This window comes from Peromyscus eremicus, chromosome 20 (genome assembly GCF_949786415.1).
Source record: "Peromyscus eremicus chromosome 20, PerEre_H2_v1, whole genome shotgun sequence".
Taxonomy (NCBI): Eukaryota; Metazoa; Chordata; class Mammalia; order Rodentia; family Cricetidae; genus Peromyscus; species Peromyscus eremicus.
This window is the reverse complement of record NC_081436.1, coordinates 48,860,496-48,881,807: the sequence shown is the minus strand read 5'-3', so window position 1 is coordinate 48,881,807 and position 21,312 is coordinate 48,860,496. Positions and strand designations below refer to the sequence as shown.

The following is a 21,312-nucleotide window of genomic DNA, read 5'->3' as shown; positions in this document are numbered from 1 at the left end:
AATAGTGCCCCCTAATGGGAATTTTAACTTGAGGGTTTTTTTACTCACATTTTTAAAAAGCAAATATTCTAATGAGTTAGTTACCTCACTTTCATCAAAAAGCAAATTCTCTAACATAAGCTTAACAAAATTTGGACCACTCAAAGAGTTTTACCTAAGTTGAATTAAAAAAACAAAAAAAACTGTGAATAACAAAAACAAGAGACACATTTCTAGGTTTTACACTGTCCAGTAACACAATCCAAGAAAACACTAGGCAAACAGTTTTATCCTAAGGAAACACTTCACCACGCTTCTCGTACTCACTAAATGAGCAATCAACATCTGCTAAACGAAAGGCATCATAGAATCTGATAGAAAATGGCTCATAGGTTATTTACTGTCACAGGAGCTCCAGAATAAACAGTAGTACCTTTTACAATGCAGTCACAAGTTGATACCTATGAACACTGCTACTCTATTATCTACAGTTAGTTCTCCTAAACATCAACAACTCAGTGTGTCTTTTTTTTTTTTCTTTAAAAGAAAAGGCACTAAAATTAGAGCAAAAACTATCTACTGTGATACTTCCCAGGGTTGCCAGTGAAATCAATCCAGTAGCATTAGAATGTACATTTTGGTGTTCACAATCCATTCTAAACTTGGGTAACAGTATGTGGGACATCCAGGAGAAATAAGCATTGAACAATCACCACCAATCACATACTTAAAATAAACAGAGGAACTATCACCTTACTTTTTATCCAAACAAGATGAAAAGAATAAGGAATAAGAAAGTTATATTACCAGTCAAAATTTTTCAAAGAGCCAAAACCTAAGTATTTTAGGCTAAAGACCCATATGATTACTGTAACAACTGTAGCACCAATATAGCCACAAATACAGAAACAAATGAGACAGTCTTCTAATAAGTCTTATTTACAACAGCAGGCACACAATCAGTTTGTCAACCCAGTTTAAATGTTTACTAGTATTTTATTTGTATCAGATTAAAATTCTTCACTTTACAGGAGGCACCAAAACAAAAAAACCAAGTCCGTATTCCTAAAAAAGTTCTTAAGAAATCCAAATTACATAATTACCATAAATATGAAATACATAGTATTTCAGTTTCATAAAGTGGGTGGCAGAAGAACAGACCTGTCCCTTAATAAATACAGACTTAAGAGGGCATTGAATAATGGTAAACCTGTGAGTAAAACCAAGTAGCCTTTACCATGACACAAAATAGCCCACATCTAGGAATATTCTAAGATACCCAAACAAAGTAAGAAATTTTATTTTATTTGTCTGACAAAAAAAAAAAAAATCTAATGGTGACCACATTCTGAAGATGATTAAGAGAATAAATGGGTTTAGGTAACCGAGCCTAAAATTCAAGCTTACCACCTAAGGCTATGAAGAAATGAAGAGTGTTAGGCTACACTCTCATATGTATAATGAAAGTGGTGAGTCTCATTAGTTCTTTGTATGTGTCTGTGTTGTATGCACGTCTGCCCACACATTGAGACCAGAGGTCAATGGCAGGTGTCTTCACCAATCACTCTCTGCCTTATACTTTGAGGATCTCACATCGAACCTGGAGCTCATCAATTCAGCTTCATGGGCTGACAGTGCAGTGCAGGGACCCTCCTTCCTCTACTCTATGCCCCTGCCCTGAGATCTAGGGTTACAGATGTGCACCACAGAGCCACATTTTTACGTGAGTGCTGGGGAGCTAACCTGGGTCCTCAGTGCTTGTGCGGCAGGCGCTTTACAGACTGAGCCACCTTCCCAGCCCCTCATTAGTTCTTAAAGGTAAACCAAGAGATTTAAACTTGTTTTACATATAAAGATTTCAGATATGAAATCAAACTGTTTTATAATCAATATATTTTAATCTCTGACACACACTTCAGTTTCCTAATGCAGAAAATAGGCTGATAAAAATTATATCCTGTATTGAACAGGATATAATGACCAAGATTTAAAAATTACTAGTACTACTAAATGCTAAGTAAAGTTTCTTCTTATCTTGAAGCTGTTAAAACCTTAAACAAGGGCTGGAGAGATGGCTCAGAGGTTAAGAGCACTATTTGCTCTTCCTAAAGGTCCTGAGTTCAATTCCCAGCAACCACATGGTGGCTCACAACCATCTGTAATGACATCTGGTGCCCTCTTCTGGCCTGCAGGGATACATGCAGACAGAACACTGTATGCATAATAAATAAATCTTAAAAAAAAAAAAAAACTTAAACAAGCTTCTTAAAGTACATGCTAACTCATTATCTCAAACTCATGTTAACTTCCAATGATCAAGTTCTAAAATTATTATGTAACACTTTATGCAGCATAATTGGACTAAAGATTATTTCTTTATATTTTAAAGAATTTTATTTAAAAAATAATAACTACCCAACAACACCAGGTAACTGCATTATATATTCTAAGATGGTTTCTCTCACCAACCACACTGGTTCAGTAAACCTCTAAAGCTCTTCATTTGTAAGAGAAAACAACTGTATCAACAACTGCTTGTCCCCTAGTCCTGAAATAATGAATATTAAATTACAAGTAAGCATCTCCAGATATGCTGAATAGAGAAAATGATCTCTACTGATACTGCTGTAAGAGACTACACACAAATCCCAACATTAATCCTATCAAAGGTGTTTAAGTTTACAGTAATCCAGAAGAAAACAGGCCTATTTAGAACAGAAAAAAAAAAAATGCATTCTGTACAGAAGTTTACAAAATGACACACAAGCAAGTAGTCAGGTGTCTGAAACAAAAGGTACACGATTTTCCCAGAGATAATAAGTTAATGGAAACTATTTTCAAATTAATGACAATACCATGAAATCAGACTCTGCAAGAATATACTTTACATTTATATGTTTAACTTACTTCTCTAAGAGGCTAAATAAAACAGTGACATTTTATTAAGTTAAAGTAATATAAAAATCATGAGGGACCAATAAGATGACATAGTAGAGAAAATGCTTAGCATGCAAGCCTAACAGAGAGATGGAAAGGCCAAACTGACCTCTAACCTACACATACATACTGGGGCACATATGCCTCTGGCAATAATAAATATTTTTTTAAAGTTACATTTAGCCAGCAGTAGTGATGCATGCCTTTAATCCCAGCACTCAGGAGGTAGAGGCAGGCAGATCTCTGTGAGTTTAAGGCTTTCTGGTCTAAAGAGCGAGTTCAAGATTGGCAAGGCTACACAGAGAAACCATGACTCAAAAAAAAAAAAAAAAAAAGAAAGAAAGAAAAAGAAAAAAGAAAAAATACAGCACCATAAATACAATATTTAGAAATAAATGTAACCAAGAAGACACAAGACTTGTCATCACTACCCACAGAGACCTATATATTCAATGTAATCCCTATCAAAGTTCTAATACTTTATAATCATTTTAATAAGTCTAAAAAATGCAGGCTGGAGAGATGGCTCAACAGTTAAGAGCATTGGCTGGCCGGGCGGTGATGGCGCACGCCTTTAATCCCAGCACTCGGGAGGCAGAGCCAGGCGGATCTCTGTGAGTTCAAGGCCAGCCTGACTCCAAAGCGAGTTCCAGGAAAGGCGCAAAGCTACACAGAGAAACCCTGTCTCGAAAAAACCAAAAAAAAAAAAAAAAAAAAAAAAGAGCATTGGCTGCTCTCTTCTAGAGGTCCTGAGTTCAATTCCCAGCAACCACAAGGTGGTTCACAACCATCTATAAGGAGATCTGATGCCCTCTTTTGGCATGCAAATATACATTTAGCCAGAGCACTCATATACATAAAATACATGAATAAATCAATCTTTGAAAAAAAAGTCTAAATATGCACAGAATTTCCAAGAACACTAAATACCGGCACAGTCTTGAAAGAGAAAAACAAACTGAAAATCTCACACTTTCTGAATGCAAAACTGTATTCCAAGTGGGTGTGGTGGTGCACACCTTTAATCCCAGCATAAGGAAAGCAGAGGTAGGAGGAGCTCTGTGTGTTTCAGGATAGCCTGGTCCAAAGGACTCCATGACAGCTAAGAACTACACAGTAAGACCATCTCAAAACAAAACAAAAAAGGCACGACAAAGCTGAGTAACCTAAGGCATGTTCTTGTATTGATGGACCAGCCTGACTCCATCTGAAGAGCAGAAGCCATCTATTACAAGGTCAAAATAAATTCATTCCTATTTTCTGTAAAACTTGAATTTGACCAGGTCTTTTCTGGAATTTGACATGTCCCACACCCTATACCCTAACCTCCACCCTGATAAGATGTTCTGTCAACATATGTTGAAATGTTCAGCAAAGTTCCTATGTAACCAAAATGGCACTGGAAATCTCCCAACACTTGAAAACTTACTCTTGCAGTTTTTTGGACTATATAAACCCCACTGTCTCCTATGTTCAAAGCTATTTTCTCAAATCCTGATTTAGGGAGATAGCCCTGTCTGACAGAAAATAAAGCTTGTATAATTTGACCAAAAAATTTGGTAATGATCTTTATTCTCGTTCAGTGGGATTAAAGTACGAGGACAGATATTTGAACCAGAATGACAGAAAAGAAAGTCTGGAAGTCAACTCCTAGCATTATATATGGTCAACTTATCAACAGTGATGTCAGGACCACTCAATGGAAAAGGAAGAATCTCTTCTCTCCAAGGCTAGGAAATCTGGACCCTTACTTTACATACACATAAAAGTTAACTCTAAATTGTATAAATACCTCAGTTTATTATTTAAAACCATAAAACTCCTAGAAGAAACAGGAAAAAAGTTTCATATTAAGTTCGTCAAATTTCTTCAATGTAACTAAATGCACAGGCAATAAAAGTTACACAAGATTACATCAAATTTTCCAACTACAGAGTAAAGGGGGGGAAAATCAACAGAATGAAAAGGTAGCCCACAGAACAGAATATATTTGCAGATGATTATCCAGTGAGGGATTAATAACTACAGAGAATTTTGCAAATTAGAAAGAAGAAAAAAGAAAATCCAGCCTTAAAATTTCTCCAAAAGCTATTCAAACCATCAAGAAAAATATGCCTTCCATATCCACAAAATCCATGAGTAGGAATTCAACCAATTTCAGATCAAAAGTATGTGGGAAAGAATTTGTGTCTGTATTCAACACTTACAGACATTTTTCTCTTCATTATTCACTCAGTAATAAACTATTAACAATTACTCACATACTAGGCAAATGAGTAAAGCAATGATTTCAAGTTTTTAGAAGGATGTTCATAGGTTGCATGTAAATACTACACTGTTTGGCAGAAAAGGAATTAAGCACACAAGGAATTTTATATTTAAGGAAGGGTCCTAGAACCAATCCCTAACAGAAAACAAGGGTGGATAGATATGAGAAGTGGTTCAACATCAATGTTCATCAAGAAGGTACCATACAGGCCACAGAGAGGAAACACATCATTACCCAGGGCTGGACCCCAGATTCTACAATACCAACCTGCCTGGCAAGGTGTGCCTGCAGGTGCAACAGTGGCATGAAAGCTATGGGAGAAACAACTTCATGACTGGATCTAAGGCCTGCTCCAAAGAAGGGAATTCATGGCTAGTTCTACAAACCCAGTCAAAAGCTCGAGGCTACAGGTGGGAGCCTACGACTGTTGCTAACTGGACATGCTGTCAGACTGTCCTCTAAATATTTGTCTATACCCATAGATTAGTGTTACTCTCAGCCTTGGCCAGAAAAGCCTCTTTCTGCAGTGGGCAGCGATGCAGATGCTCATAACTGGTGAAGTGCTAACAGAAAGGTAACAGTGTTCAGCCCTAAATGGGACATTTAAAGCAAACCCCATACACATACGCAAGGTTGAGAAAATGTCATATAGGAGGAGGCAGAAAGAACCTAGGAGCTGCAGTCTGTGAAATGCCGTCTTCTTGACATGATATTGGCATTGCACTCATGAACTCACTGCAGTTATGGTTACCTGAACAAGATCAAGACAACAAGATCCTCAACTTTCCAGCTGGGAACATTAACTGGACTCAGCGGGTCACCAAAAAAAAAAAGTAAACGAAATAATAAGTATCGATGAAGGTAAAGATGGGGTAGTGATGTGTTGAGGCACTGGAAGAGAGGTGGAGTGGGATTTGGAAATAGGTATGATCAAGATACACTGAATACATACATCAAGTTGTCAAGGAATAAATAAAAGATATTCTTGGTTGGAGAAATGACTCAGGACTGGAGTTTAGTTTCCAAAACCCACATCAGGTGACTCAACCATCTGTCACTCCAGCTCCAGAGGATCCAACACAGCCACACACATATACAGACATACATAGAGACAGACAGACAGATAGACATATAGAAGATCTTTTAAATAAAGTCTTAAGAAAGTCTGTCATATGTTACAACATGGATGAAACTTGAAGACATTGCCTCAAAGTCTGCATGATTCAACTTGTCAATTATTGTTGCTGGTTGTTTTTTCTCTTTTCTCTTTGGGGGCCTCCGCCACCCTGCTCCCAAATAAATCACTCACAGAGGCTTATTCTTACTTATAAATGTCTGGCCTTAGCTTGGCTTGTTTCTTGCCAGCTTTCCTTAAATTATTCTGTCTAGCTTTTGTCTTTGGGCTTTTACCTTTCTCTATTTCTGTATACCTTTCATTGGTTCTTACTCCGTGGCTTGCTGTGTAGCTGGCCCCTGATGTTCTCCTCCTTTTCTGGCTACTACTCCTTCTTCCTCCCAGATTTTTCCTATTTATTCTCTCTGCTTGCCAGCCCCACCTATCCTTTCTCCTGCCCTGCTATTGGCCATTCAGTTCTTTATTATACCATCAGGTGTTTTAGACAGGCAAAGTATCAGAGCTTCACAGGGTTAAACAAATGCAAACAAAAGTAACATACCTTAAAATAATTTTCCCCAACAGATTATCTAAAAGGCAGTCAAAGAGAAAGCAATATAGAACAGTGGTTGTCAGAGGTGAGAGACATGGAATAGATATGTGGATTTGAGGGGCCGGGGAGAGACAGGGTTTCTCTGTGTAGCTTTGGCTATCCTGGAACTTGCTCTATAAACCAGGCTGGTCTCTAACTCACAGAGATCTTCTGCCTCCTGAATGCTGGAATTAAAGGCATGAGCCACCACCACCCGGCGATAGAGTCACTTGTATGAGAAACTTCTAGAGATGTACTAACAACATTCATATATTTCACATGCCTATGGTACATTAAAAAAAGTTATGATAATAAAATCAGCCATACGCTATATGCAACCATTTTTAATTTTAAAAAATCATATATAAGTTGTGTCCTAAGAGTTCAAAAGAGTGAAAATTAGATTTGAAAAGAGTAATCTTTAAGGATGTTAGAGTTTGTATGTCTAATGATCTTCCTAAAGCAGCTAGTGATATTTATCTGTTCTTAAACACTTCAAAACAGAACACAAAGGATGCCAAACAGGGCAAACTAAGGAACTTCATTACACAAATTCTGACTGCACAGAACATGCAATTTGTCCTAGAAACTCAAAAACCAAGTGAGATTGAGGTTAACCCAAAAAAACTCCCAATAGCATGTAATCAACAGTTACATTGGAAAATTCATTAGCATTACTTGTATATTCTGTAAAGACATACCTGACGGCAGTCCATACACTTACCTTCATCAAAGTCAGCATCATCTTCTGTGTGCTGGGGGAAGGGAAAACAGTTGGTGATCTCTAGTCGATCTTCCACAACCAGACCCAGGAGCACTCCCTGAACAACCTCAGTTCCTTGTCCTTCTTCTTGATAATGTTTGATTATCTTTAATACTACCTAAAAGAAAATACGCAAGATAACTTCAAAGCCATCCATACTAGTTTATGATTTACTTATTTCTAAGGAAAAAAAAAATCACCAGCAAGTTTCCACAACCACAAAACTACATATTAGAACTCAACAAATTTTGTCTTGCAAACCATTTCCTTTAACCTTACATAAATATTAAGGCTCACATGAGGTTTCTGGATACTTAACCCTATTAATGAGATCACTAAGCCTTTGTTAAAACAAAGAAAGTAGATATCAGAAGACATGTGAGCTTAATGTAGAGTTTTAGAAAAAAGCTACAACCGATTCCTTAAAAGTTAGTATCTACATATGCAAAAGGTGAAAGTTAATGATTAGAATCCAGTATATTTTCACAAAGAAGCCAGGTCAGAATGACCTTATTTCCTCTCATAAAGAAGGCAGAAGAAGTCTATTAAAGTACATAAACAAGCAGTTGCAGTTGAAACATAGAAAGGACTATCTCATATTCTTTCCAGTGTTCCAGAACCACCGCACTTTGTTCCTTATAGAGACCAGGGACACTTAACCATTCAACCCAAAGGAGATGGGAAATACGTAGAGGTATGAATATCTGCTAAATAAATTCAGCAGATAAATAAATAAGTAAGAGTAATTACAGAGAGAGAGCTTAAAACCTGTGCTGAGGACAAATTGAGTTCAATACATTCATATCTCTGGAAAAGCACTCAGAAGGACTACCTGTCAAATAGCAAAGGATTACCAGGTACTAGAGCATTAGACTTACATGGAAAGATAAGCCTGGGAATCACTAGTGTTCATTTCAATAAGCAAAATTTCAAATTTAAGGATAAATTATCTATCGCATTCAAGACTGGCCAAAATAAAAACTCATCAAGAAAGACTCCATCACCAAAGTAATACATGGATGATCTTGCCATTTCAATCTGATGAAATAAAGCATTCAAAAATAAATGAAAACCACATCCTTACCAAACCCAAGCACTTTCACTCATCATTTGAAATTGTACGATCTTCCTGCTTTCCTACTGCTATGGTATGAATATGAATGGGCCCAGACTCCTGTGTTTAGTGATGTGCCTCAATTGGTGATAATAGTTCTGGAGGTTCTGGAAACTCTAGGAGGTTGGACCTAATTGGAGGATATATGTCCCTAGAGGCATGGTTTTGAAATTTAAACCTGGTCCCAAGTCCCTTCCTTTGAGTGTTTCCCCACCTTCATGAGAACAGTCTCCTACTTCATCCACTTCTGCCAACACAATGGTGCTCTACTCAAACACACAGGGCACGAAACCACGAACCAAAGCAAAACTTCCTCCTCTAAGTTGGTTTTATCTGGTGTTTGGTGTTTGTCACAGCAATGTGAAGTAATATGCCTGCACACAATGTTCGTTTTGTGTTGCTGTGGCAAGTTGCCTGACAAACAACTTCAAAGAAAGAAAGATTACTTCGGTTCACAGTTTCAGGGGTTCAGCCCATGTTTCAGAGAGTGAGGCAGAGCATCATGGTAGAGAGCATATTGGAGTCACCTGAGCTAATGTCTTCATGGCAGTAAATAGAGATAAGAAAGGATCAAAGACAACTACAACCCCTCCAAACAGGCCCCCAAATACCAATTCTTCCAGCCAAACCCCACCACAGAAGTCTCCATTTCTTCCCAACAACACCATCAAAGCAGGACTCCAAAAGGAGACTGACTAAGTTTAGAACCGTCATGACCCAATCACTTCCCAAAGCCCATTAGGGGACAATTCAACTTTCAACACAAAAGCTTTGGAAAGATACTTTGTACCTAAACCATAAGAATATTAAACTAACAAATCTTTTATTCAAGTACTATAGTGGATCCTTCACAAACTTAAAATTAGGACAGCAAACCAATAGAGAAAAAGAAAGAAATGAAAAGAGAAAAACTGTTTTTTTTCCCCTTGAGAAACCTACACTCATCTCTAGAATGTGTACTTTTGTCCTGTAATATTTCATCCCAATTCCTTACTTTGTTCTGTCTGTAAATTATATTTAAATATTTATTCATGTGTGTGTGTGTGTGTGTGAGAGAGAGAGAGACAGAGAGACAGAGAGACAGAGACTTTAAGTGCACCACATGTGTATATAAACCCACAAAGACTGTAGAGGGCATCAGGTCCCCACTACTGGACTTAGCGAGTAGTTGTGAGCCACTCTGTAGGTGTTGGGAACCAAACCTGGGTCCGTTGCAAGAGAAATAAGCCCTTTAAACACTGACCCTCTCTAACCCCCCTAATTATTCATTTGAACAAAAGGGGAAAAAATTCCTGACTAGAACAGACTGGAGAGTATTTTTATAATTCTACATAATGAATCTGTCATATACATGTGTTTAAAACTTGTATAGGTGTGTAGGATCTGGAAGTATCAACATTCTGCTTATTGTATTATTCCCTGTTAAGGACCCTCATCAAATGAAGGGCTGTTTTACTCAGCAGCACATCTTCAACAGCTAACAAACACAGACACTGGCACACGAAAGATACTCCAAATATAGTTTGCTCAAGGAATGCATTAAAAACATTATCAATCATTCATGATACACTCTACCCTCTGTTCAATGTCTAACATGCAATGAATGACTTAATTCAATCCTTACAGCCACCTTTTTATAAAGCCAATTATAGTATTTTCTTGTCTTCTCTAAGGAAATGGGTAAGCTGACATGAAGTAATTATATTCTGGTAAACCTTGGCACATTAAGTTACTTTACAGTAACTGAGAAAGTTAGGTGTGCTAAACATACTTCTAACAGAGGCTAGACAGTTATGATGCAGTGTCAACATAACTATGGCTACACACTAAGGGGTTCATGCATGAAGGACAACTTACAAGGTCAGGCAGCAAAAGTCTATGAAAGAATGGTGATGATCAAATTGTGCCCTGGTCACTGAAAGCCAACGGGTGCCCAGCTGCTCCAAGAATGCAAGGTAACTTTTAGTCTTTACTCACCAGTCTTACAAGTGGAAAATTGGGCATGTCCACCCACAACAATTGTCACCTGTTCATGCTCACCTGTTTACTTACTTTCTTTCCCACCAACCACGTTTGTTTTCACAGACCAGTGCTGACATATTTCATTAATCCTGTTTAGTGATGTCAGGCTCCCTGTTCTTACTTTCAAAAGCAGATTCGTGGAAGGTTTACTACTTCTCCAAAACAAAAACATATTCTCATAATATATTTTGGTTTTAATGTGTCACAAATTGTAGCTGAAGTCCCGCCAAGGCCCATAGCCGCTCAGACCCAAATAAACACACAGAGGCTTATATTAATTAAAGCTGTATGGCCTAATAGCTCAGACTTCTTGCTAGCTACATCTTACATCTTAAATTAACCTATAATTCTTACTTATGTTTAGCCATGTGGCTTAGTACCTTTTCTCAGTTCTGCCTTCACATCTTACTTCCTCTGTGTCTGGCTGGCAACTCTTGACTCAGCCTTCCTCTTCCCAGAATTCTCTCTCTGCTTATCCCGCCTATACTTCCTGCCTGGCTACTGGCCAATCAGCACTTTATTGATTAACCAATCAGAGCAACACATTCACAGCACACAGAGCAATATCCACAGAAACAAATGACCCACACACACTCCAGAGCCTTACATCACTTGTTCTCAGCTTAACAAATGACCTGACAGACGTTTGCAGCATAAATAAATGCCCCTAAGAGGCATCTAGGGAGGAACCCTAAGATAAACTTGTGCCCAATCCTACTCTCTGAATTCAGTTAACTGGTCTGAGCTAAATGTGTATACTGTTTGGGGTGTTTTGCATTTTAGATTCTCCAGGGGATTATATCACCCTACTTGACTCTAGTATCTTAAAATTTAATTTATTCTTAATTATTATTTAAATTATGTGTAAGTGAACGTGTCTATGTGTAGGTATGTGCTTGTGAATATGAAGAGCCTGTGAAAGCCAGAAGTCACTGAATCTCCTAAAGTGGAAGTTACAAGTGGTTGTGAGCCACCTGACCTGGGTGCTTGCAACCAAACTCGGTCCTCTACAAGAGAAGTGCTCTTAGCAACTAAGCCATCTCTCTAGTCCTATTCTAACTTGTAATGAATATAACCTGGCTTTCCTTTGTCTTTATCTTGCTGGTTTAACTGCTCAAAAGATTGTAATGCCATAAGCTTTCTTTCTTCTAAGACTTCTCATTGTTTCTAAAAAGTGAAGACAGAATTCCTTGCCTTACTTTATGTCATGCAAACCTTAGAAATCTTTTTTGTTTTTGAATATTTTATTTGTAAAAGCAAATACCACCTCTAATAAAGAAGCCCAGCTCAACCTGGAAAAGCATTACAGTACAGAAGCAAGAGGGAAGAGAACCCCAAACATTTTCCTGTAGTCCAGTAAGTCTCAGGGCTCTGACCTAACCCAAGACTCCAGAACTAGTGCTGATTAGGATCTTATAAATCAGGGTAGTGGACATTCTGCTATAAACTCTGTCCCTATAAACTCTATCTCCTCAGGATAGAAGAAAACTAGAGAAATAATATAAAACAGTTTTCTCTCCTTTGAAACATCATCACACTCTGAGTCTGAGTGCTTAACCTACTAGAATTTGCCCTGCACACTATGTCTAAGTGTTGTTCTCTGAATAGTGAGTTGTCTCCAGAACCATCTTGGAGATTTCTGAGGTTTGCATGACATAAAGTAGGGCAAGGAATCCTACCAGCAAAATATTAAAAGATGACATGTATGCTCGGGCAACCCTACAATGAACGTTTTTCTAGATCATTAATGCACACTGTGAAATAGCAAAACAGGCTATTATCTAATTTCTAAGGAACATAAGGGGATTGTTTAACATGTCTAGCTTTAAAAAGGAAAACAAAACAAATACAACCTAACTTCGGTTCAAAGTCTAAAAGCAATAAATGATTTAACTTAAGATAGTAGTATTCTCAAAAGTAGAGGGAGCCCTCAAAGTTCAGGGATCTATGCAGAAGAGGAAGTAGAAACATTTTAAGAGCCAGCAGTGATGGATGACTCCAAGGAAGCAGTGTCTTCTGCACAACAGGATGATACACATATGAACTCAGAGACTGAGGCAGCACAAAGTCTGTACCGGTTCCAGCCACATGGGTCCCAGCACTAAAAGGGGGAAATGGACATGGACTCTCACTCCCTAACCAAGAAGCTATCTGCAATAGACATCCGCTGGCAAAGGGAAAAAAGTCAGTTTTCTCAACTTAGTCTCACGCCACACTTCAGTACAAGAGTAGTTTTCAGGTGTGGCTGGCCAACACAAAAGCAACACAATGGTACTCTGGTAGCTTTGTTCTCATTTTACTTTGTTTGGGCTTTTTCTGTCTTATTGGTCTTTCGCTTGTTTATTTTGATTTCTATTTTTATGTTTTGGAGTTTGTCTTTTTTTAGTTTATTGGTTTTGTTGTTTTTGTTTTCTTTCAAAAAGAGAACAAATTGGGGTGGGTAGGAAGGCAGCAAAAATCTGGGGATTGGGGAACAGGAAAACATAGTCAAATAAATTGTATAAAAAATATTTTTCAATAGGTTTAAAACAAGCCGGGCAGTGGTGGTGCATGCCTTTAATTCCAACACTTAGAAGACAAGGGTAGATGGATTTTTATAAGTTCAAGGCCAGCCTGGTCTACATAGAAAGTTCTAAGACAGCCAGAACTACATAGAAGGGCCCTGTCTCAAAAACAAACAAAAAAAGTTGAAGATATATATATATATATATATATATATATATATATATATATATGGGGAAATATAAATACTAATCCATAATGGTCAAGTAATTTATTACACTAACAATCAGTAATGTCTAAATTTAAAGCATTAATAAGATGGGTAAAATTTTCTGATTCCCTAAGATTTCCCTATAAATACATTAGAAGCTTCACAGCAGGGTGTGGAAGACTGGAAATTCCAGGTCACCTACATAAAGAGTCAGAGTCCAGCCTGGGCTACATAAGACTTTGTCTCACCAAAAAAAGAAAGAAAAAGAAAAAAGCAGGGATTGGGAAGGGCCTTTTAATTTCCTAACAGGAAAGACTTTAAATCTTACCAAAATCGAGATAATAATACGTTTTGGCAAACAACTGCTTTCTAGCAAATCAACGTCTCTTAAGAACATTACCTAAGGAAGGTTTGCATCTTCTGCATAGATTTACCAGGCTTCTGCTACCTTCTTCTTGTCTCGTTCCTTCATTAATTCATTTGCTCAGATATTTACTGACTTAATTCTATAGCCTGTCACTCCCCCATATACTGGGAATACAAAATGAAGTCAAATGCATAAAGTCTAATGCTTTCATGAGGTTCCAAGTTATAGAACAGCAAGTCTCTTACTCAAGTATGTAAGAGTTTTCCACACCAAACAAATCTTCCAGTTCTCCTGACACCACCTGAGTGTCTCAGATTTTAAGGCAATTCGACACTACCTGAAGTTAGTACCAGACCCCAACAGTTAAGAGCTCTGTCCCACACCACCACCCGCACTTCAGGTTTCAGGTCCTTCTGACCAATAGACTATAAATCAGGGATTCCCACGATACCCTTCTCAGGTTTAGCCACCTGCTTTCAAGCTTACAGAACTCAGGGAAACACATTACTTAGTATTTACTGGTTTCATAGAATAATATATTCAGACAAAGAAATGGACAATGCTCTAAGCCTACCACTCCCCCAGGGTCTCTAACTATTGAGATTCCTATCACTCTGCAAGGCTTGCATCTTTAGTAGATTTTTTTTATCCTATTTTTATTGATCTTTAGTAAACTATACTCATCTCCAGCTTACTCAATTCCTTCCCAGAAGCCAATGGAACTAAGCCCAACCACTCCAATCTCTTTATGGAGCCCAACCTCATCCTCATTAACATAAACTCCTATGGAATCAGAGGGCTGAGTATGAACAGAAGCCATTCCTGCTACTCAAAGTCCTAAGTTGTAGAAGCTCTGGGACAGAAACTGGGAACAAGAAGTGAACACATTCAGGACCCAAAACACCCACTACTCTTTTAAAATTTTGAAGTTCTTAAAGTTCACTGAAGACCCCCAAAACTACAGTATTGATAATTTCAGTCAGAAACTAAAATTGAGAAATCCTGATACTATTTCTCTTAACAACAATAATGAATGTACTATGCACCAGCATAAGCTACATTCTTATGAAAAATAACTATTTTCCAAAACAAAAATATTTACTCGGTATTCAAAAATGACAATTTCAGATTTTTGGAAAAAAAGGTTAATTTTCAAAAATATTGTATTCAGAACAGAAGAATCAAACTGTTTTACATTTTCAAGTCTTTGTAACATCTTACTTTGTAGAAAGCAGGTGGATTATCATGTCTGCCTTTGTACTCAATCTTTTATTCTATCACTTATCACTGAGCATCTTGAACCCCTACTGAACACTCATCAAAGAATACAGAAAAAACTGGCAAAGTGAGTTTATATATTATGAAAACTTTGACCCTCGAAACTTTGAAAACAACAGCTAAGATGTTAATGACAATAAAGACAACCGACCGTGATTACAGTTTGTAAAATTATAAAGAAAAGGAGGAGGGTGTAATGAAGGACAAGAAGGCAAACTTCACTAGGAGGATGCAGCAAAGACTGTATCAAGTGAGAGCTGATGAAGTGATCACCTAGTGAAGACCTGGGTGAAAAGACACTGAAACTACACCTCTGCGACACTTTAAATAAAACGTCAACATCACTTTTCATAAAATACATGTTTGTTTGGTTTTTAATGTACGTGTAGTGAGCATTTGCTGGATCTATGTCTGTATACAACATATGTGTGGTGCCTGTGGAGGGCAGAAGAGGGTTGTTGAATCCCCTGGAAATGGGGTTACAGATACTTGTAAACTGCTATATGGGTGCTAGGAACCAAATTTGGGTCCTTTGCAAGAGCATCTAGTGCTCCTGACCATTGAGCCATCTCTCCAGCCCCAGAAAATTTGTTTTAAAGATAACAAAAATATGTAGAGATGATGGAGTTCAATGCCTACAATCCTCAGGAACCTGAAGCAGAAAGATCACAATTTGGAGGCCAACCTAAGCAACTTAGTGAGACTGTCAAATTAAGCAAAGGTCTGGAAATAAACCCTAGTGGCAGAGTGCTTACCTAGCATGTGTAAGGTCTCAAGTTCAATTTCCAGCAAGCACAGACAGACAGACACACAATAAAAAAGGATAAGGGTGCCAAGTTCAATTCATAGCACAAATAAATAAATAAGTAAAAAGGGATGAGGGTGTTACCCAGGGTGAGTAAGCTTGCCTAGCATGCCAGAAACACTTTGTCCACTACAAAACAAAAAATTTACCACCAAAAGGTATTAGACATCCTTTTGAGTATCCAAAAGAGAATGCCCATGACATCTAAAACAGAAAGCTTAAAAAATAAAAACCTACTATGTGATGTGTTATGTAGTTATGTCTTTCGATGAATAAGAACCCTCTTAAGATATTTTTCCCTTTATTAATTTGTCTCATTAGTTATAATAAGCATGTGTTGTTTTTCCATTCAAAAGCTATCAACTATGAAAAGTGAAGAGAAAGCTTTTAAAATACAGCAATTACTGAGACTTGTTGCTTGGAGCTTCAAAAACAGAATCATTTCCTTTCTGGACAGTGCAGACTGGACAGACTAAGACGGACATGGCATATCTTTAGCACTTTTGGGGAGTCTTTGCTAGATTTCTATTGCTGTGATGAAGACCATGACCAAAGGCACTAGGGGAAGAAAGGGTTTATTTATTTTGCCTTACAGCTTGTAACCCATCATCGGGGAAGTCAGCACAGGAACTCAAGACAGAAACCTGGAGGCAGGGGCTAGTGCAGAGGCCAGGGAGAGTGATGATTATTAGCTTCCTCAGCCTGTTTTATTATACCATCCACAACCACCTGCCCAGGAGATACATCATCCACACTGAGCTGGGTCCTTCCACATCAATCATCAATCAAGAAAATGCCCTCTGGGCAGTGGTAGCGCATGCCTTTAATCCCAGCATTCAGGAGGCAGAGGCAGGCAGATCTCTGTGAATTCGAGGCCAGCCTGGTCTCCAAAACGAGTTCCAGGAAAGGCTCCAAAGCTACACAGAGAAACCTTGTCTTGGGAAAAAAGAAAAAAAAAAAAAGCCCTACAGATTTGTCTATAGACCAATCTGAAAAGACATTTTCTCAAATGAGGTTTCTTCTGGCTTGGGTTAAATTGACATCAAACTAGCCAGCTCTGTTTGTTAGTATAATATCGGTAAATAAAAGTTTGTTAATAAAACATCAACTAAATAAAAGTATAATTAAGTAATTTGTCTTAATTAGGGTTTCTATTGCTATGAAGAGACACCATGACCACAGCAACTCTTATAAAGGAAAACATTTAATTGGGGCTGGCTTACAGTGTCAGAGTTAGTCCATTACTGTCATAGCAGGAAGCATGGCTGTGTGAGGCAGACATGGTGCTGGAGAAGGAGCTGAGAGTTCTACATCCAGATCTGCAGGCAGCAGGAAGAAAATGCCACACTGGACCTGGTTTGAGCATCTGAGACCTCAAAGCCAATCCCCACTTCCTCCAACAACGCCACACCTACACCAAGAAGACCATACTAATAGTGACACTCCCTATGAGCCTATGGGGGTTATTTTCTTTCAAACCACCACATAGTCCTAAAAAATGAAAAAACAAAAAACTGCTTGGCATGGTGGCGCATGCCTTTAATCCCAGCACTTGGGAGGCAGAGGCAGGAGAATCTCTATGAGTTCAAGGCCAGCTGGTCTACACATCGAGTTCCTGAGCTGTTACACAGAGAAACCCTGTCTCTGGGGGGAAAAAAAAAGAAAAAAAAGAAAAATCTCATAATACTAGAAGGCAGAGTAACTGTTGACTAAATTCCAACTTATTTTTAAATTTTCTTTTTTTTTTTTTTTTAGGTAATTAAATCATTTCCCCCTTCCCTCCCCTCCCTTCAAACCCTCCCCTATACCTCTCCCTACACCCTGCCCCATAGATGACAGATTCCTAAATACGTAAAAATACAACCTGTTCAGTATGCATGTTACTTGTATATATGTTTTCAGGGCTGACCATTTAGAAGTGGGAAGTCTTCCCTGGGGAGGACTATTTCTCCCACTCTTAGCATTCCTTAGCTGTCTACAGTTTTTTGTGCAGGGCATCACTTTTTGATATGGTTATTGTACAATTCTATCTATTCCCAGACATCATGCACAAACATCCATACATTATCAGATACATACACACGGACACACCACCACTACTAAAGATATAACTGGAATACAGAGACTGGCTTCCAATAGCAGAACGGCCTGTTGAAGTCTGACTTGTGCCAATTATAAGTCCGCAGACAAGTGATTCAACTCTGTACTATAACAAATATTCAAAAGCAGGCAGGGTACTAGATAGCAGTGCACCACCTGCCTATCACATACATGGCCCAAGGGTCAATCTGTTACCAGCAAAGAACTGATTAGCAAATAAGCTACAATTACTAAAAAGTGAACATTCCCCAGGAAAAACAGGTTTCTGGCTGTCCCTGACAAGAACCTGCTGAAGCCTGAGTAGCTTAGAGTTGTTAGACTATAGCATCCATTGTATGTAGCCTTCATAGAGTAGAGCTCATAGGGAGTGCTGAGGCCTCAATCCGTACTGTGCAGCTAGAGTAAGCAAACACTGAGTCACTTGTTCACCTTTTTAGATAGCTAACAGTAAAACAAAAACACTAAAATTATTAAGCTATTTTAACCAACAAAATTAACCTAAAAAGTAAATCTGGTGGTATTAAGTGATCACAGTATCTTGTTTATTGTGGTTGTGTTAAATATTAGTACACTGGTTAGGAAGAGAAGCTACATACTAAACTGGCTATGAAAATAGTTGATTACTGTGAAGAACACATCCCCCCTGTTTAATATCAACATCTTAGGAAAAGGGGGGGTGGATATATTACTCTAGAAGAGTGAAATTTTCAGAACAAGCACAAGCCCAGGGATGGAACACTTCAAGTACACAGCATCAAGCTGCTACAAAAGTTCCTGACCATTCAGCTTCAACCTAGGACTCACCTCACACAGACCAGTCTTCCCAGAGCAAACACACTGAGTACTGCTACTTTACCAGTACTCATCTCACACAGGCCACCCTTCCCAGACCACCCACACTGAGTACTGCTACTTTACCAGTAGTCCCTGTGATAATCATTATAAGTAGATGACACTTTATCCACTTTCCATTTGATTTTGGTTGGAGGATTTTGAGATAAAAGTCTTCTCCATAAACAACTCCAGCTACATCCATCCCTGTCCCCTAGAGCTGGAGTTACATACAGCTGTAAGCTACTCAATGTGTGTGCTGGGAACTTAACTACAGTGTTCCACAAGATTAATAATGCAAGCTCTTAACCACTGAACCATTACTCCAGACCCCCACACTCAGCTAGTTAGACTTTAGAATCAACTTATGTTACAAAAATAAAGTTTCCCAAAATACAGCAACTCAACAGGTGTAAACTTCAAAGTGAGTGGTCACCAAGCTCCTGGTTTTCGCCACCAGCCCCACTGCTCCTAACAGATATACTCCCTTCCACTGAGGTCACTTCCACTGTTCCCTTAGCTTAATTCTGTTCTGCACAGTGTATTCTTAGGAGGAGTGAAAATAAATCTACTTCCACAGCAAGGTCCTTCTTTGAATCCCAAGCTCTCTAAAACAGAGATAAAACAGTGTCATATTCCTCCAATAAATAAACCCAGCTGAAAGCTCAGCATTCCAGAATCTGAATTGCCCTCTTCCATCAACTGCCTAGTAACGGTGACTTCAGAGTTCTGCTGAAGGATTAAAAAGAGTCCACCCTAACTACCTCTCTCTCTCTCTCTCTCTCTCTCTCTCTCTCTCTCTCTCTCTCTCTCTCTCTCTCTCTCTCTCTCTCCTCTCTCTCTCTCTCTCTCTCTCTCTCTCTCTCTCTCTCTCTCTCTCTCTCTCTCTCCTCTCTCTCTCTCTCACACACACACACACCCCACTAAGTACTCAATAAACATGTTACAATGTTACAATGGCTGTCCCACAATACACAGCCCACCTATTTTTTGTTTGTTTTTGTGGTTTGTTCTGTTTTGTTTTCAAGACAGAGTTTCTATGTGTAGCCCTGGTTGTCCTGGAACTCACTCGGGGTGAGTAGACTAGGCTGGCCTTGAATTCAGAGATCTTCCTTTAAAGGTGAAAGCTCCCACCACCCCCACGCATTCTTACTCATGCATATATCCAACAAACATATAGTAGCTGAGTAAAGTATGTGAGGATCTGGATCGTATTGACACTGTCCCTCTAGAATGTTTACATTCCTCAGAGCTTCTTTTCAACCATAACAAAATGTAAATTGTAGCTATTAAAAATCATCTACCTGCTGGGCGTGGTGGCACACATCTTTAATGCTATAGTGTTCAGGAGGCAAAGGAGAACAGATCTGAGTTTGAGGACAGCCTCGTATACAAGCAAGTTCCAAGACAGTGGAGCTCTGTTACACAGAGAAACCTTGTCTCAAAAAAATAAAAATATCATCTACCTGACACCCAATATAAGCAGTACTACTCAGGTGAGGAGGTGGTCTATGAAAGTTCTTCTAACAAAGGTTCTTTTTTAAATCTGTATTTAAAAATTAGGAGTGCAGCCGGGCGGTGGTGATGCACACCTTTAATGCCAGCACTCAGGAGGCAGAGACAGGCGGATCTCTGTGAGTTCAAAGCCAGCCTGGTCTACAGAGCAAGATCCAGGACAAGCACTAAAGCTACATAGAGAAACCCTGTCTCAAAAAAATAAATAAATAAATAAAAATAAAAATAAAAATAAAAATAAAAAATAAAAAATAAAAAAAAATTAGGAGTACAACTAAGCCAGGAATACAGGCACAGGTCAATAATTCCAACACTTGGGAAGTGGTTGCAGGGGGCTGAGCGCGCAAGGCCAGCCTCGGCTACACAGCAAGCTTGGTTGGAATTAGCCTGGTCTTCATTACATCGTCTCAAAAAATATGAGAGTGTTAAGCTAGTTAACTCAAAATATTCTGTATTGGTTATGTACATGCAATTCTCATTTGAAAGACCACTATCCTATTTAAAAATCATGATGATGTCTACTCTAAGAGTTCCTTAATACACAATGGAGTATATTACTCAGCTGTTTAAAACAATAACAGGAAATTTGAAGACAAATGGATGGAACTAGGAAAAAAAAATCATCCAGAGTGAGGTAACCCAGACCCAGAAAGATAAATGTGGTATGTACTCACTCCGAAGTGGATATTAGCTGCAAAGGATAACTATGCTACAATCCACAGACCCAGAGGCTAGGTAATAAGAAGGCCCCAAAGGAAGAATGCATGGATCTCCCTGGGAAGAAGAAATAAAAAGAGATCTCCTGGGTGGACTGGGGGTGGGTGGCGATGGAAATTTGAGGGATAGAGCGAATGCAGGAGAGTACTGAAAGAGATGATTGGAAGGGGGCGGGCATTTCAGAGTCAGGTAGAAA

The 21,312-nt window shown here is 38.6% G+C and overlaps 1 protein-coding gene across 1 annotated transcript in view; it reads right to left on the bottom strand.

The window, feature by feature from the left end:
- Window positions 1–21,312, bottom strand: part of Eif3h (eukaryotic translation initiation factor 3 subunit H) — a 90,579-nt gene that overhangs the window by 57,713 nt on the left and 11,554 nt on the right. The window contains exon 2 of the mRNA XM_059247172.1: window positions 7,616–7,772. Within this exon, the coding sequence (XP_059103155.1) occupies window positions 7,616–7,772 (157 nt within the window). The remainder of the gene's footprint in view (window positions 1–7,615; window positions 7,773–21,312) is intronic.